The sequence below is a fragment of the Bradysia coprophila genome (assembly GCF_014529535.1).
Source record: "Bradysia coprophila strain Holo2 chromosome IV unlocalized genomic scaffold, BU_Bcop_v1 contig_84, whole genome shotgun sequence".
NCBI lineage: Eukaryota > Metazoa > Arthropoda > Insecta > Diptera > Sciaridae > Bradysia > Bradysia coprophila.
Window position 1 is genome coordinate 3,609,674 of NW_023503376.1, and position 14,344 is coordinate 3,624,017.

General features: G+C 41.4%; 6 protein-coding genes across 9 annotated transcripts in view; 3 read left to right on the forward strand and 3 right to left on the reverse strand.

The window, feature by feature from the left end:
• Nucleotides 1-455: 455 nt before the first annotated feature.
• On the reverse strand, nt 456-2,114 carry LOC119072934. Its single transcript, XM_037178257.1, has 5 exons — nt 1,968-2,114; nt 1,384-1,913; nt 1,095-1,319; nt 878-1,017; nt 456-809 (listed from the first exon to the last, which is right to left on the reverse strand). The coding sequence occupies exons 2-5, from the start codon at nt 1,860-1,862 to the stop codon at nt 697-699; spliced, it is 957 nt and encodes a 318-aa protein (XP_037034152.1). The 5' UTR covers nt 1,863-1,913; nt 1,968-2,114; the 3' UTR covers nt 456-696.
• Nucleotides 2,115-3,129: 1,015 nt separating this feature from the next.
• LOC119072928 (intraflagellar transport protein 57 homolog) lies at nt 3,130-5,866 on the forward strand. 2 transcript variants are annotated; one of them, XM_037178249.1, is made up of 6 exons: nt 3,130-3,203; nt 3,289-3,633; nt 3,710-4,050; nt 4,512-4,623; nt 5,320-5,599; nt 5,664-5,866. In XM_037178249.1, the coding sequence occupies exons 2-6, from the start codon at nt 3,319-3,321 to the stop codon at nt 5,822-5,824; spliced, it is 1,209 nt and encodes a 402-aa protein (XP_037034144.1). In that variant the 5' UTR covers nt 3,130-3,203; nt 3,289-3,318; the 3' UTR covers nt 5,825-5,866. The 2 variants fall into 2 exon arrangements, with proteins under 2 accessions (XP_037034144.1, XP_037034143.1); XM_037178248.1 differs by lacking the exon at nt 3,130-3,203 and having other exon boundaries at nt 3,210-3,633.
• On the reverse strand, nt 5,846-6,652 carry LOC119072942 (PHD finger-like domain-containing protein 5A). The gene is made up of 4 exons (XM_037178269.1): nt 6,472-6,652; nt 6,304-6,405; nt 6,075-6,163; nt 5,846-6,006 (listed from the first exon to the last, which is right to left on the reverse strand). The coding sequence occupies exons 1-4, from the start codon at nt 6,521-6,523 to the stop codon at nt 5,917-5,919; spliced, it is 333 nt and encodes a 110-aa protein (XP_037034164.1). The 5' UTR covers nt 6,524-6,652; the 3' UTR covers nt 5,846-5,916.
• Nucleotides 6,653-6,740: 88 nt separating this feature from the next.
• On the forward strand, nt 6,741-9,939 carry LOC119072915 (exocyst complex component 2). The gene is made up of 7 exons (XM_037178233.1): nt 6,741-6,937; nt 7,000-7,035; nt 7,107-7,685; nt 7,743-7,957; nt 8,017-8,175; nt 8,249-9,499; nt 9,556-9,939. The coding sequence occupies exons 1-7, from the start codon at nt 6,829-6,831 to the stop codon at nt 9,892-9,894; spliced, it is 2,688 nt and encodes an 895-aa protein (XP_037034128.1). The 5' UTR covers nt 6,741-6,828; the 3' UTR covers nt 9,895-9,939.
• Nucleotides 9,940-10,583: 644 nt separating this feature from the next.
• LOC119072993 lies at nt 10,584-12,242 on the forward strand. Its single transcript, XM_037178317.1, has one exon. The coding sequence runs from the start codon at nt 10,584-10,586 to the stop codon at nt 12,240-12,242; it is 1,659 nt and encodes a 552-aa protein (XP_037034212.1).
• A 993-nt stretch (nt 12,243-13,235) lies between these two features.
• Nucleotides 13,236-14,344, reverse strand: part of LOC119072935 (carbohydrate sulfotransferase 13) — a 34,033-nt gene continuing 32,924 nt past the window's right edge. For all 3 annotated transcript variants that reach the window (XM_037178258.1, XM_037178259.1, XM_037178260.1), the window contains 3 exons: nt 13,946-14,207; nt 13,662-13,871; nt 13,236-13,592 (listed from right to left, as the gene is read on the reverse strand). In XM_037178258.1, the coding sequence (XP_037034153.1) occupies nt 13,363-13,592; nt 13,662-13,871; nt 13,946-14,207 (702 nt within the window). In that variant the 3' untranslated portion in view covers nt 13,236-13,362. The remainder of the gene's footprint in view (nt 13,593-13,661; nt 13,872-13,945; nt 14,208-14,344) is intronic.

Here is a 14,344-nt window from a genome sequence, read left to right on the forward strand (position 1 = left end):
CCACTCCGAAGGTCTTCACTACCTATCGTTAGTCTTGATTTCCACTTACGAAAAAAGCACTCCATTTTCTCCCCGTTTACTCTTTAAACAATAGAAAATATTCGTAGCTAAACGGAGGCTAAACGGAGTGGTTTTTTGATTAGTGGAAATCAAACCTTAGTACCTTAGTACCTTAGTACAACATCGAAGAAAGACAAAAAAATACATTACTAAGCTGTAATGTTCCGATAAACTGTCGAAAATTGTCTGTTGCAGGTGGTTCGATCTTTTATGCTATTTTCTTCTACAAAGATGGCTAACAGTGAATATCGTAGAACAAAAGAAGTACAAGATTTTGAATCAAATGTTACACACTACTTAGAACAAAAGAAGTAACAGATTGAATATGGAAAAATATGCTTTTCGGTAGTTAGTTTATTAAAAAAGAAATCTGAAATACGATAATGAACACTCAGTTCATGCCAATATTTATTTACGAAGATTGAACAACAAACAAGCTCATAAAACTAATTTAAAATTCGATTCAACGAGCAGGCAGAATTCTCTATAACATAAACAAATGGTAGGTAGATGATCGGTAAAATTTAAAAGAAAACATTCATCGCCGAACGATAACAAAAGAAACAATTAGAGAATGAAAAAGTTATAAAATTTCTGTGCATCTGCGCACACATTCCAAAAGATTGTGGTCATCAATTACAGCTTTTCCTGCAACTCAATGAGCTTCGGTGACTTCGATATGTTAAAGATGACGTTGGAATCGGGACACTTTGTTATAGTTATCAGTCCGATTCGAGCCGAATTCAGCTCTGCCGATACAATTATAATTCCGATCAATATCACCCAACAGAATTTATTATTAAAACGATTCGCTTACCCATGAGAGAAAAGAATGCTGTGGCAGCGGACATTCTCTGATTGTTCGCCTGCATTATGTCTTTCATACCGATGGGATAGACACCACTGTTCCATAGCGACATCAGCTTTTGTAGTACACCTTCTTTACCCCAATCGAGTCTGAAAATGAGATAGATTGCTGGAGATACCGGTCGTTCGATTGAAAGTTCGTTCATTCATTTGGAACGGTCATTTACTTGTTCTGGCGAGATCGAGAAGCAAACTGTTTTTGAGAGTCGGTATCACATCGAGGAATCGGCTCAGTCGTTTCGTTATTCGCCAAAAGCTGAGGAATAGATGAAGGCAATTCCATTGTAATGTGCTCGTAAATGGAGGGTTCAGCAGTAAGCGAAGCCGGGTGATCGTAAGTTGAAGGATCAACAGGAAGCGGAACTAACTTGTCAATAGGTTGACTGTTACAACTGTAACCAACATTGTAAAGTCATAAGTCGTCTTGTTGCAAAGGAAGTTCCACATTAAACTTACCCGTCAACTGAAAACTCGACTTCCGGCAGCAACATTTCATCTGGCTGCTCACAATACGAATGAGCTTTGGTAACAGAATCTTCAACAATCGCTATCGGTGTGACAGATGATTGGTTGTTGGATAGCAGATCGGAACAAAACTCTTGGACCATGTCTCGATGGGTTTCCTCAGTTTTCGTTAGGAGTGGCATTCGCTTAAATGCCTGCAACAACTTGTCCGACATGCATTTCGATCCAAATTGACGTGCCATCGATTCGGAAAATGAGGTATGGCTTGGCTCAGCGAAGATTCTGCCAGCCAAATTGCGCAAACAAGCGACCGTTGAGACGGAATCATCTCTGGGACACAAATGACGTTGAGTCGTTGAGACAGTTTTAACATTTTCCTTTACATTAATGCTGAGGTTGATGTCTTTCAGAGTTTTACGGTGACCAGTACGTTTCCGTTTTCGGAACGTAGCGTTTCCTGCGTCTAGCATGGTCAACTCAATGGAATCATCGCCCTCAATATTGTACAATGCACTGGGTTTCTGAAAAGCAAAAATTTTTAATTTTAGAATTAGAAAATTGAAAAGTGGTCCCACTCTATGTCGAGCTCCAGCTCAACAACATCTTCTTCTGGAACCGTTGCAGTCTTTTCGGCGTTTCGGTATACCGTGTCGTTGAATCTCGTCGATTCACTTACATCAGTGGGACACTGGGACAGCCAACATCTTCAGCAATGTCTTGCGGTTGATTAATAGCCATCGACATCATCTCATCTTCCAACAATGTATTGGTACCAAGATTGTTACCTAAGCAATCAAAAATTACCGGGTTCATCAAATGTCGAATGGGCTACAGCAGCGGCACCTTTTATTAATCACCTTTTCCTCTTCAATCCTTTCTTCGAATTTAAGCGCATTGGTTGAGGGTCCGTCTCTTCTTCGAACTCATTCTTCGAGTCAATGTTCTGATTCTCAATCAAAAATCTCGTTGGGATCGTGTAGTGATAAACCCAGTCTGCAATAGAAGAAAATCTCCTAAATGATCCGAATAGTGCGATGGTTCTTCAGTCAGTAAATGAATACGGAAAATGTTAATGTATCAATTACACTTCGAAGGCTACGTTTGATATGTCTCAAGCAGTTAATACATTGCCTCGCACCGGGCATACCGTAAACAAATTGGACTTGTCGTTGATGCACATAGACCAGACCAACAAAAACACTTTGAAACTCGCTTTTTTGAATGTGTAACTCCTGCAACTCTTTTTCTTCCAACGTCGATCTTTGATCTATTACTTCAGCTATTTGAAACAGTTTGTTTTAGAAATCTGTTACCACTGGTAACTTACCAATTTTCCAATACATTCAAATAGTTATGTATTGGATTTTACTTGCCGCATCCTGCGTTGACACTTGCGATAATTTTCATTTTCGCAGGGCTTCGCAATTAAAATATCTTACGCAATTTTTTGGAGATTGTTATTTTGCCACGAGGGATTATAGCTCTCGCCTTCGGCTCTGGCTACAAAGCTCCCTCTCGGCAAAATAAAAATCTCCAAACAAGGACATAATGTACTATTACATGCTTAGAGTGTCGAAATTAGTACTTGAAGCATGAAAAGTACGATTTTCGATGCATGTCATTCGATTCCAGACCTCGCCTTCGGCTCTGTCTGGAAATTTCTCGCACGCTAAAAAAGACTTTTAGTCCTAGGTACGAAATGTACTATTTCGCCCCATCAGATTTCATTTCCGGTTCAACCTCACATAGTACTTTATTGCACATAAATCTGGTACAAATAGACTGTTTCAGTTCATATTTTCTTTCCCCATGTAAATATATGATATCGTTACTGTTGAGTGCACACCGTTGTATACCACCACCATATGCTGTATCGATCGAAAGTTTGTTTTCTAGTGCGCGAATAGAAACTATCTAAAATTAAAAATGATAAAACCGGACTTTCAAATGGTTCTTGAGGCCGAAGAAAACACTCTGATGTACATTTGCTTATATCAAATGGACGATTTGATGGAAAAATTGAAAATTCTCAACTACGAGAGATTGTTGTCGGAAATGAAGATGAAGCCGTTAGGCCGTTATTATTTCCTGAAAAGTGTCAATCCCGGTGAACAATTTTTCATGTTCACTTCACTGTGTGCTTGGTTAATACGACAGAGTGGTAGGCCGTTCGAACAGCCGCAGGAGTTCCATGACCCCAGTTTGACGATAGCGAATATCGTTAAAGTATTGCAAGAAATGGTATTCATGTCTAACAAAATAATAAATTTTCTTCTGACGTGATTAATGACCAAAAATACCATCTGGGCTTACGAAGGACATATCAACCGATTTTCCAACATCGAAGTTAATGCAAGGTGCTGGTTTCATTTGTTGGTACATTTTAGATTGCCTAGCAACGCAAACAATGAAATTAACAACAAAGTTCCTATCGCCACAAATACAAGACGAGGAAGACGTTGCCGTTGAATACGTAGACAATGAGAATGAAATTATTTTGGAACGGGTTGAGGAAGAACAAAATGCTCTGTTTAGCGATGATAGTGACGATGATGCCGACGAAAATGCTCTGCTGGATTTAAAGGGCAGAACTAATACCAAAGTCACCGGTTTTCCAACGTTTGCCGAAAACAATTTGACTGACATCGAAAATTGGAGGTGATTTTGATTCGTTTTCATTTCCAGATTTGCATGCTAAAATTGTATAAACTGATAGACCATAATGCCTACACATTAAAATCTATTACGAGGGGTTCACCACTTTGAAACTCGCTTTTTTAGAATGTGTAACTCCTGCAACACTTTTTCTTCCAACGTCGATCTTCGATCTATTACTTCAATTGTTTGAAACTGTTTGTTATTGACAACTTTTACTTCAATGGTTGTATCATAGATTTTGCTGTAAAAGAGGGCACGAACCAAATCAAATTGTTCACTATGGTAGTCGTGGTCGATAGAGGATGACTAATTCGAGTTTTCACCCACTTTTAATTTTCACTTTATCGGAAAACGATCTACACCATCTATTTCCAAAATTACCCTATATTATAGGAATCTCGCTCTGTGCGAGATTCCTCGATACTTTTCTGTTGTTAATTTATTGCCATCATTTTTTACAGACTTGAGTTCGAAAGAGCATTACCACAGCTCAAAGTGGTGGTGAAGTCAGAATCGAGAGATTGGAGAGCCCATTGGGAACAAATGAAAAATTTACAAGAAAATATAAATTCGGTGAGTTGAACATTTACAGTATGCCTGAGACGTTGTTCGACAATCTATTTCTGCTAAAAATTAACATTTTGAAAAACGGCCAATGCATAGCAATATTGCCAATGAATCTTTTACTTTTTTTGTTTGAAGCATTGCCTAATGTTTGGTACAACTTCTTTTACTTCGTTTGATTTAGCGGATTTAGCATACATTTTATTGAAGCAGATGTGCTGACTTTATGGTGGAAAGGAACTTAAAGAATGTTTGCATTGTCATGGGGGGCAAGCGCCCCCTATACTCTGCGCCACTGTGTTGAAGTTTAGTTGAACTAAAGGGTATACTAACATTATTGAAACAATTATATCTTCCGAACAGTTTGTCGGATTGACTTAATTTAGGGCTGAAATATCCACAAAAGTTGATCAATATCGTCGGAGTAGCTGCTTAGATACTGTACAACGCACACCCTTATCAAAAATTGATGGAAATAGATGTTTCCTACTTTATATTTTTAATAGGATTTACAGTCTCTTCGTCCATACGTTGGTGTACGGTATCGAGGCGATTTTAATAGTTTTAAATAATGCAAGCTCCTTCATCGTCCTCTAAGTTAAAAGTTTCTTTGTCATTTTCATTTCTCACTACATTCAATGACAAGTGACTCGACATAACCTGTGCCCCCTTTCGTTGAACCAATATTTTCCTCGTCTTCCATAGACATCAGAAACCACTCAAAACCAACTGCAACGCCTACAAAACGACATCGTCTTTGCAATGGAAAAAATTGAGATCCGTGAGAAGCACTTGAACAACGATCTGTCTGCACTGATCCAACAATACAAAACCGTTTCGGTGGACTACTCGCAAATTCGCAATGCTATCCAGACAAACGATGCGGAGAAAATGGATTTCGATCAACAATTGAAGAAAGTCGAACACAATTTGGAAAATGTAAAAATTCAAATGGAACAACGGGGCAACACCATGTCGGATGGAAGTAAGTCGTGAACATATTTTGATTGGACTGACTGGAGATGGAAATTGTTTTTTTTTTTCGAAAGGTCCACTGATCAACATCAAAAAGGCCATCGCAAAGATCAAGGAAGAAATTATCGAAATGGAACTGGAAATTGGTGTACTGAAGCATAGTCTCGATCAGGACATAATTAAGCAGAATGCTCTGTACGCCGAATTGGATCCGGTACCGGACTTTGATATTTAATAATCTTAACGCTTATCAGTCTCGGATGTGGCGCTCTTTATTTAATAAAAAAAAATATTTTCCATCGAAAATCCAAAATTGATTTTTTTCGTCTAACGTTGCTTGAATCCATACTTTTTCCGTTCGTAGAACAAGTCTGTCTTGGAACTTCCCAGATTGACAATCTTTGGACATCCGTCTCTCTGAAAGTTGTTGTTATAACGTTACACTGACTGTCGCTGGTCAAGGAATTGTGGTCTTCAACACTTACGTCTTTCTCTTGGATGGTACACTCCTTGCAATAGTATGCATCTGACACTCCCGGACCGCCACAAATCACACATCGTCCTTGGTATGAACCTGCGAAAATGATCAATGAATGTATCAAAACTGCCGGATAGTTTCATTCGGGTTTCGGAACGGTGCTGAGGGTAGAGATGTGTCTCTTGATCGGCTGGCAGATTGTTCCGGATTCGAATTGCTAATGAAATTCAACTTACCGTAATTGCATTCATCACAAATTCGCACCAAAGTGCACGGTCTGACATACGAATCGCAAATCACGCATTTTCCATCACATTTCTCGCACAAACGACCAATGGCTGTGTGGATGAGAAGGAAGTCATCGTTAAACGTTTACAAACAGTGCTTATCCCTGGTCCACTTACCGACTCCCGGTTGTTTTCTGCAAAAAATCAAATCTGGATGATGTTTGGCCATTGCAGGTCGGAATTAATGACAAACGGAGCGAGAGATAATTGAGAACTTGTTTCGTAAAGCGGCTTGTGATTGTAAACAAACGTATATCGCGGACTGATGGAAAAAGGACTGAAACGTCAGTGACAAAGAGAACGTACTGAATGTACTGAATCGACTGAAAATGATAAAGCACTCAGCCACTTGTATAAATGTCAACATTTATTTGTGACTGTCAAAGCTGTCAAACTTACTGACATCTTGAAATGTCAACAAAAAAAAAATCAGAAAAACAATCAGCTCGACTTTTCTCAAAACAATTTCATTAAATGGCACCCCAACCAGTTGTGACTGGCTTATCGCCGAAAGAAGGACCACCTGGCACACGAATCACTATTCGTGGTGAATTTCTGGGTACTCGAGCGTCGGATTTAGTTGGTATGTTGTCACAACAGAATGAATGAACAAATGAAATCACTTGTCGTGTCTCGTCATTTTAGGTCTAACAATTTGTGGGAGTGATTGCCTTCTATCCGGTATGTGTTGAAGCACATCAATTATGTTCTGTTACGAGACAAGATTTACGATTTCTTTCAAAAATTTACAGCCGAATGGAAGTCACCGAACAAAATAGTCGCTCGGACGGGCTCAGCCAAAGGAAAAGGGGACATCATCGTATCAACCATGAATGGTGGTGTTGGAACGTCTACTGTACAATTTCGAGCCTACCATGAATCCATTGGTCCGATGAAGGAATCCGCAGTTTGGATTGAAGAATCTCCAATGCAATCGCTGGCATGGGGACGAAGATCTTTAGCTCCGACCGGTTATTCACAAGAGGATCCGCTCGGTTTGTCGATCGAAGGCAACGAAAAAAAGATCACCGACGATTTGCGGGACATATTTCCCGATTGTGGTGGCGATCTATCGCAGGACAATTTTTCGCCTGGTTGGTTCCTCTTGGAGCACCACAATTCAACGTCGTTCGAGGATCTAAAGGCTGGATTGTCGTATTTGCGCCGTAAAGTCGAGAGCCAACGAGACGGTCAACTGTCATTTTTAAAAGCTAATGCCGGTTCTGTCATCGATCAGTTAGATACTCTGATGATGCTGCGGGATAAATTTCAAGATGACGTCAAACTCGTCGGAAACGAACCGGTTGAGAAGCTGCGAAAGGCTATCTTAGGTATGCGGACGCTGGCTGTAGATTTTTACGTTTGATTAAAATCGGTTTTCCCAACAGAGTCCATCATTGAGTCGAAGAGCCTCTTTTTGGACGTACTGTCACGTCGCGAAAAAGCTGATGCCACTCGAGCGGCCTTACTTGCACTCTCTCGACACAAATTCCTGTTCTGCCTACCGAATTCGGTGGTGAAAAGTGCTAAGAAGGAGGAGTATGACATCGTAATCAATGACTATGCCAGGGCACAGAATCTATTCGGTAAAACGGAAGTTCCGGTAAGGATGTCAACTTCCCAACTTTGAATAAATTTTATGTCAATCGACAAACGCTTCAGATTTTCAGGAAAGTCTTAGACGAAGTTGACTTGCGGATTGTTGAGATTTGCAAGGAACTTCACAAGAAAGTGGTAAACATGCCACAGAGTGTTGAGCAGCAGAAAAAGTTTGTCAAAGCACTGATCAACCTAAGCGCCATTTCATCCAACGTTTCGACGGTAATTTACATTTCTACAGAGAAGATGTGATCCGCCGTGCATAGTCAAGTTGATTCAATATTTTCACTTACAGGGACAACACACGAAGACTAAATTTATCACCGAAGATCCGGCTTGGGATGCCATTGAAGCCCGTGCAAAATATTTGGAAGAAACGTACCGGACCACATTCGACCAGTATGTTTCGAAAGAATCGCAACAAAGCACGTCCAAATCGCGTGACAATCGTGACTCGTTGCCTCATCGAGTGCAATTTTGCGACGAACTCACCGAAATCGCTGCCGGTTGGATTCCGGATCTGTGGCGATTAGGTCAAAGTTATTTTACTGGCGAACTCAGAGGGCTAACAGAACCGAAACCGGGCAATTTTAAGAAAATCATCCTGACGGCTATTGAGCAATTCTGCACTTACATACGAGCAGCCGTTCTGTCAGCATCCGGCTCAAAGTCTCTGTTTCCACCGTCGAGTCTGTCATGGCCTAACAATTCGAATTCGGCAATAAATCAGTTTCTTCCGTGGTTGCCGCACTGTCTCCGATATGTACGGATTTCCTATGCTACACTGATACGACTTGATCTACCTAATGAAGTGCTGGACATAGTTCAGCGACTGATCGATCAGATACGACTGTTCAACTTGATAACGGTCTTCAAGAAGGCATTGGACAAAGTTAAATACCTGGAAGATCAAGAAACGTGGACGATGGGTGTGAGCGACTATGCTGGAGCAACGCTTCTTCCATCGCTACTGGAACAATTGATTGTTGAAACATTGGAAGAGTGTCACAGTACGTGCCTGAATCCGGAAATGAGAGAACAAACGATTTTGGAAGCAAATTCGGATGGGCAACGAGAAATCGCCCAGCGACTTCAAGACATTTTGGACGCATTTTGCGGTGTCATTGAGTCATTGGCGTTCCAACGCGGAGATGATGATGTTCATGGGATGGGTGTGTCACAAATGATTGGATTTCCGAATTCGTCGCATGATAACGAATTCAAGAACTGGGGTGGCATTGTATCATGGGAGCAACGTCTGCTCTGTTGCATGGCCAATTGTATGTATTGTCACAAAATATTTTTCCCGCATCTCGGAACGGTATTCACCAAATTTGGCTATCCGGCGCCTATGCTGGCTATCGAGAGTGGGAAAGCGTCTATCAATGGCTTGTTTAATAGCATCCTTGAGACCTATGTCGAGCACAAGAGTGATCCACTGTTGGGTACCATTGAGCCGTCGATGTACATCGGTCGTTTTCAATGGAATTTGGTGCAAGAAACTGGCAGATTGAGACCATATGCACACGAATGTTACGACAACCTGGTAAGTTCGCTTTAAAATCCTTATTCGAGCCAGAGAGTGATTCGTTGATCTAACAGGTTGGCGTGTATTCGGAAATATTCACCGTATCGCCGAGTCTGTTGCGACTCGTTTTGGAACCCATCGTTCAGACCGTAGCTGAAGAATTGGCTCGCTTAATGAGTTGCGTTCAGAAATTCAACGCAATGGGTGCTATGCAAGCCAACATAGACATTCGACTGTTACGCGATGCTCTCAAATTGTACAGCAACAGCACAGCCAAGTCATTTTTCGGCGAAGCATTGGACGCAATACCGAAACTGTCACCGGAAGGCGAGCAGCAAGTGAACGATATGTTGAAGCTTATCAAAGGTGACATGAAATTGCAATTGTTGTGTTTCTCTGTACAAAATCCGTAACCGTTGCGGTTCAGTGATGATAATAATAAACGAATTGTTCCATGACGTTTGATGAGTTTCCTTTGAGGAGGTCGACGGTGGTTGGGTGATTTTTTTTAATGGATTTTTTCGTTAGGGTCTGTGATGTCAAAATTCACACATGAGCCGATCGATCACCGTTTGGAAACCGACTTCTATCAATATTCTATGAGAATGTTGATGGTATATCCGACAATAAATGTGCTGACCTGATTGCCACTTCTACCACTGCTGACTACGACGTTATCACCTACACTGAAACATGGCTCACGGATGACGTAAGTGATTTTGAATTTATGAGCGACCGATACATCGTATTCCGTAAAGACAGATCCGAATCAACGATTAATGCCACCAGAGGTGGTGGTGTGCTAATTGCTGTTCGGAATAGCATACAATGCACAGAATTTTCCATCCCCGAAATGAATGGTTTAGAATCAGTCTGCGTACGGATTTCGCTGCCATCAGGGTATATATACATATATTCGCTATACATTCAGCCGACGGCTGATATATCAATATATCGATCACACGTTGCTGCCATAGCTGCCATTAAAAGAATCCTGACACGTTCCGACACGCTCCAAATTTTCGGTGACCTTAACCTGTTTGGTGTTAAATGGCATGATAATGATGACGGCTTCGACTACATTCCTGTGATTGGTGAATCCATGTGTGCAAGGTCCATCATTGCACGTGAAGTGACGTCAGCGCTATCCGATAATGGATTATTTCAAATGTCGTCATTCGTCAACGTAAGTGGTAACATCCTCGACACGGTATATACTGATAATCCCGAGCTGTGTGTGGTCAACCGCGCAGACTTTCTGATGCTTTCCTCATCGAAGAGTGACAAGTACCATGTTCCAATCGCATGCACTGTTGAATGTTGTCCGACTGTTGCTAATATCTCTTCCGACGAGTCCAACGTGATGTTCTGCTTCAGGAAAGCCAACTATGACGATATAAACCGTTATCTGTCCGACGTTGTCCTACTTCAGCACAGTGCACCGGATGTAAACGAGTCAATTACAACGTTGTACACCAATATATACGATGTCTTCGAGAAATTCATCCCACTCGCCACAATTCGCTCGTCTCGCAATCCCAAATGGTACACCAAGGAACTTCTACACCGGAAAAACGTGAGGAACAAAGAGTTTAGGAAACTAAGTGCAAAACGAAAGCATCAGCTGCTGAATGTTATCCCGACAATTTTGGATGATAGATTGTTTCTGCAAGCAAAACACGAATATGAAGTCTTGAGGACAAAATTGCACAGTGATTTCATACGTGAAAAGTCTTCCTGTATCAAAACAGATCCGAAATCTTTTTGGCGTCACATCAATGCAAAACGCAAATCAAACAATCTACCTGCAGTTGTTGAGCTGAATGGGAAGAAAGCATCAACAGACTCGGAGAAAGCAAATCTTTTCGCCGAATATTTCCAAAGTGTCTACGCTACCGAGCCCGACGATCCATCGCTACTCGACTTCATAAACACAAGAAACGATCACGATTGCTATGATGTCACTGCTCCGACGGAACTTGTACACTTTGTTTTGCGCGGCATGGACATAAGCAAAGGCAGTGGACATGATGGAGTCTCCTCGTTCTTCTTACGTGAATGTGCCGACTATTTGGCCGAACCATTAAGCATCGTTTACACGCAATCACTAGTCGACAAATGCTATCCTGATGCGTTTAAGATTGGGCAATTGACTCCAGTTTACAAGTCTGGCCGGAAAACTGACGTGAAGAACTACAGAGGAGTAAATGTGATGCCGAATTTAGCCAAAGTGTTCGAGCGAGTTGTTTTCATGCAGCTGAAACTCATAATTCCTCGTAACATCAAGACATCCCAGCATGCATTCCTCTCCAACCGAAATATTGAATCGAATTTGATGGAGCCTAGTGTCGCTACCCACGAAGCCTTCGAAGTAAATGCTCAACTCGACACGTACAACGTCGACATATTTAAAGCGTTCGACAAGGTTAGAGCGATGAAACTGATCCGTAAAATGCCAACGTTCCCGATTTCGAACTCTGTTTTACTTTGGTTCGTATCGTATCTACTGTCCAGAGTTCAATACGTGATCATTGGTAGAGACAAATCAGCTGTGTTTGTGGTGCTCTCTGGCGTCGGACAAGGATCCATTTTGGGCGTAATAATGTTCCTTATGTTCTTCAACGATTCCGATGTGGACATGGCTGGCATATTATGTCTCAACTTCGCCGATGATAAAAAAGATTGCCTCAATCATCAGAACGCAGGAAGATGCGACCCGACTACAAACAGCAATCCACCGATTCTTCGAATGGTGTCGTGACAATGGCCTTGAAATCAACTGCTCGAAATCAAAGATCATCACATACACGTTGAAGTCCAATCCGTTAATCTTTGATTACGTCTTGGATGGCGAACCGATCGAGCGAACCACTAGCACTACCGATCTTGGCCTTTTGATGAATACGAAAATGAGCTTCAACTCTCACTATGAATATGTGAGCAACAAATCGAAATCAGTATTGAACTTCGTGATGCGGCAAAGACGTTTTTTGGACGATGATGCCATCAAGATTGTGTATAAGGCATTAGTACGATCTAATCTGGAGTTCGCATCATGTGTTTGGTCACCGAATTGTGTAACTCATCGGAGCACGATTGAAAGCACACAGAAGCGATTCGTGATGTTTTTGAACGGAGATCATCTCAACCGGTCGAGCAATGACTACGTGCTCAGTCCGTACGTCGAAAGGTGTGCAAAGTTCAATCTGCAATCTCTGGCCAGACGAAGAACGAACGCATGCATTTGGTTCATCCACTCACTGATCATCGGTAAGATCCATTCACCTGTGCTTCGCTCCCGTATAACATTCAACTTGAGGTCAACGAGACACAATGGTATTATCTGGATCAGATCATGCAGAACACAACGCTCGTACCATTCGCCATTCAATGATGTCTGCCGTATGTTCAATGCTGTGTCCGATGTTATCGATCCAACGTTACCGCATAACCAATTCCGAAATGAGCTTCTACGTGTTCCCGATTCAGTGCTGAGCCAGTTCTTATTATTGTGATATTTTTTTCCTTTCTTTTCCCTATTTTCTACTTTTAACTTTGACACGACGATCTTAATTTGTGATATTATCGACGACCTATTTATTATCAGTGATTCCTTTATGTTATTGTACCTTTTATGTTAATTTATTTGCTACCTAGTCCTACCTGTGATACCTAAGTTAAGTCCGCTTGTATTAAGTCGACTGAAAATGAACAATAAATGAATGAATGAATGAAACCCAGACACGATTCGAATAAAAAAAAACATTTTTTCATCGTAACAGTAAAGTGTTGAACATGATTCAAGGTTGTGTATCACATGAAATTTTGGAGTAAATTTTCGATAAAATTATTTTAAAAAAAATTAAGCTAAGCCAACCGAGTCAACCAAGTTCGAATCCCAGCACGTCCTCCAAACTGTATCCGAACAGTCGAAAATCATCTTCGTACAATTTGTATAAACTTCGAGTGACGCTCACCGGTATTTGACCGAAATACTGTTGTAGTCGTTCGCTCGTTCCCGACGTTCGTTGACTAGCAGGAAAAGTAAGATTGTCGGTGCCAGCCAAATGTAATGCCAATGCGCTGTCATCGATGAGTGTTTCGTATTTGCCTGTTGTGGAGGATAGGACCATAGGTCAATACTTGGCCCGAAAATGTCGACAAAGTTCATTCAACTCACCAATCACATTGTATTTGAGTGCACACGGATGGCATAATTTATGTACAGGTTCCCAGTGCTCGTTGAACGAATTGTTCGTTTGGTAGTTCATGCTAAGCTCCGGTGTCAGCAAATATTGTATGAATTCCAAAAATGTAACGTCATGACCGCGTACCAACGATTCGGTGGCTGCATTCGGTCGAAACGATTTTATTATTTGCTTACCGATGCCTATACATGCAAACGCATACGTAAAATTTGATGAGACTGCCGGAAAGCATTTTTTTTTTCGTCATAAAACTTACGAGTCTGGAAGTATCGTGCACTCGGCATATCACCTTCCAATTTATTGCGATACGCCGACAGCAACCGTTCGAACGGATGGCGTGCAATTATGAATCGGGTGTATTCGGTTAAAACAATTTGCTGCTGTTCGGATGTTAGAGAGTTGAATTTCAAAAATCGTCCCGGTTGATGGGCTTGTGATGCTAGTATTTGCAGCGGATCGGTTTCATTCGATTGGCCTGTCATAAGCATCAGCATTCTCTTCCAATTTGTGCAGGCTACCTGGAATACATAAAGGCAGAGATTGTTTATCGAGTTTGGGGCGGAAGAGTTTGTATTGAAATCATGGGCGCGCGTTAGCATAGCACCCGTGACGCAAGTCCTATCACTAGAAAAAATTTGTCGTAGACTGCAGAACC

What these genes read in the sequence shown, in the direction of transcription:
- LOC119072934 (XM_037178257.1), bottom strand. Translation starts at nt 1,862, where the DNA reads ATGCTAGACGCAGGAAACGCTACGTTCCGAAAACGGAAACGTACTGGT. An exon ending in TCTCGATCTCGCCAGAACAA is followed by an intron (nt 1,018 to 1,094) that starts GTAAATGACCGT and finishes TCTCATTTTCAG; the next exon opens with ACTCGATTGGGGTAAAGAAG. An exon ending in AGCATTCTTTTCTCTCATGG is followed by an intron (nt 810 to 877) that starts GTAAGCGAATCG and finishes TTGTATCGGCAG; the next exon opens with AGCTGAATTCGGCTCGAATC.
- LOC119072928 (XM_037178249.1), top strand. Translation starts at nt 3,319, where the DNA reads ATGATAAAACCGGACTTTCAAATGGTTCTTGAGGCCGAAGAAAACACT. An exon ending in TTAAAGTATTGCAAGAAATG is followed by an intron (nt 3,634 to 3,709) that starts GTATTCATGTCT and finishes GGGCTTACGAAG; the next exon opens with GACATATCAACCGATTTTCC. An exon ending in ACTGACATCGAAAATTGGAG is followed by an intron (nt 4,051 to 4,511) that starts GTGATTTTGATT and finishes CATTTTTTACAG; the next exon opens with ACTTGAGTTCGAAAGAGCAT.
- LOC119072942 (XM_037178269.1), bottom strand. Translation starts at nt 6,523, where the DNA reads ATGGCCAAACATCATCCAGATTTGATTTTTTGCAGAAAACAACCGGGA. An exon ending in TTGTGATGAATGCAATTACG is followed by an intron (nt 6,164 to 6,303) that starts GTAAGTTGAATT and finishes TCATTTTCGCAG; the next exon opens with GTTCATACCAAGGACGATGT. An exon ending in GTACCATCCAAGAGAAAGAC is followed by an intron (nt 6,007 to 6,074) that starts GTAAGTGTTGAA and finishes AACAACTTTCAG; the next exon opens with AGAGACGGATGTCCAAAGAT.
- LOC119072915 (XM_037178233.1), top strand. Translation starts at nt 6,829, where the DNA reads ATGGCACCCCAACCAGTTGTGACTGGCTTATCGCCGAAAGAAGGACCA. An exon ending in TCGAGCGTCGGATTTAGTTG is followed by an intron (nt 6,938 to 6,999) that starts GTATGTTGTCAC and finishes TCGTCATTTTAG; the next exon opens with GTCTAACAATTTGTGGGAGT. An exon ending in TCGGTAAAACGGAAGTTCCG is followed by an intron (nt 7,958 to 8,016) that starts GTAAGGATGTCA and finishes CAAACGCTTCAG; the next exon opens with ATTTTCAGGAAAGTCTTAGA.
- LOC119072993 (XM_037178317.1), top strand. Translation starts at nt 10,584, where the DNA reads ATGTGTGCAAGGTCCATCATTGCACGTGAAGTGACGTCAGCGCTATCC.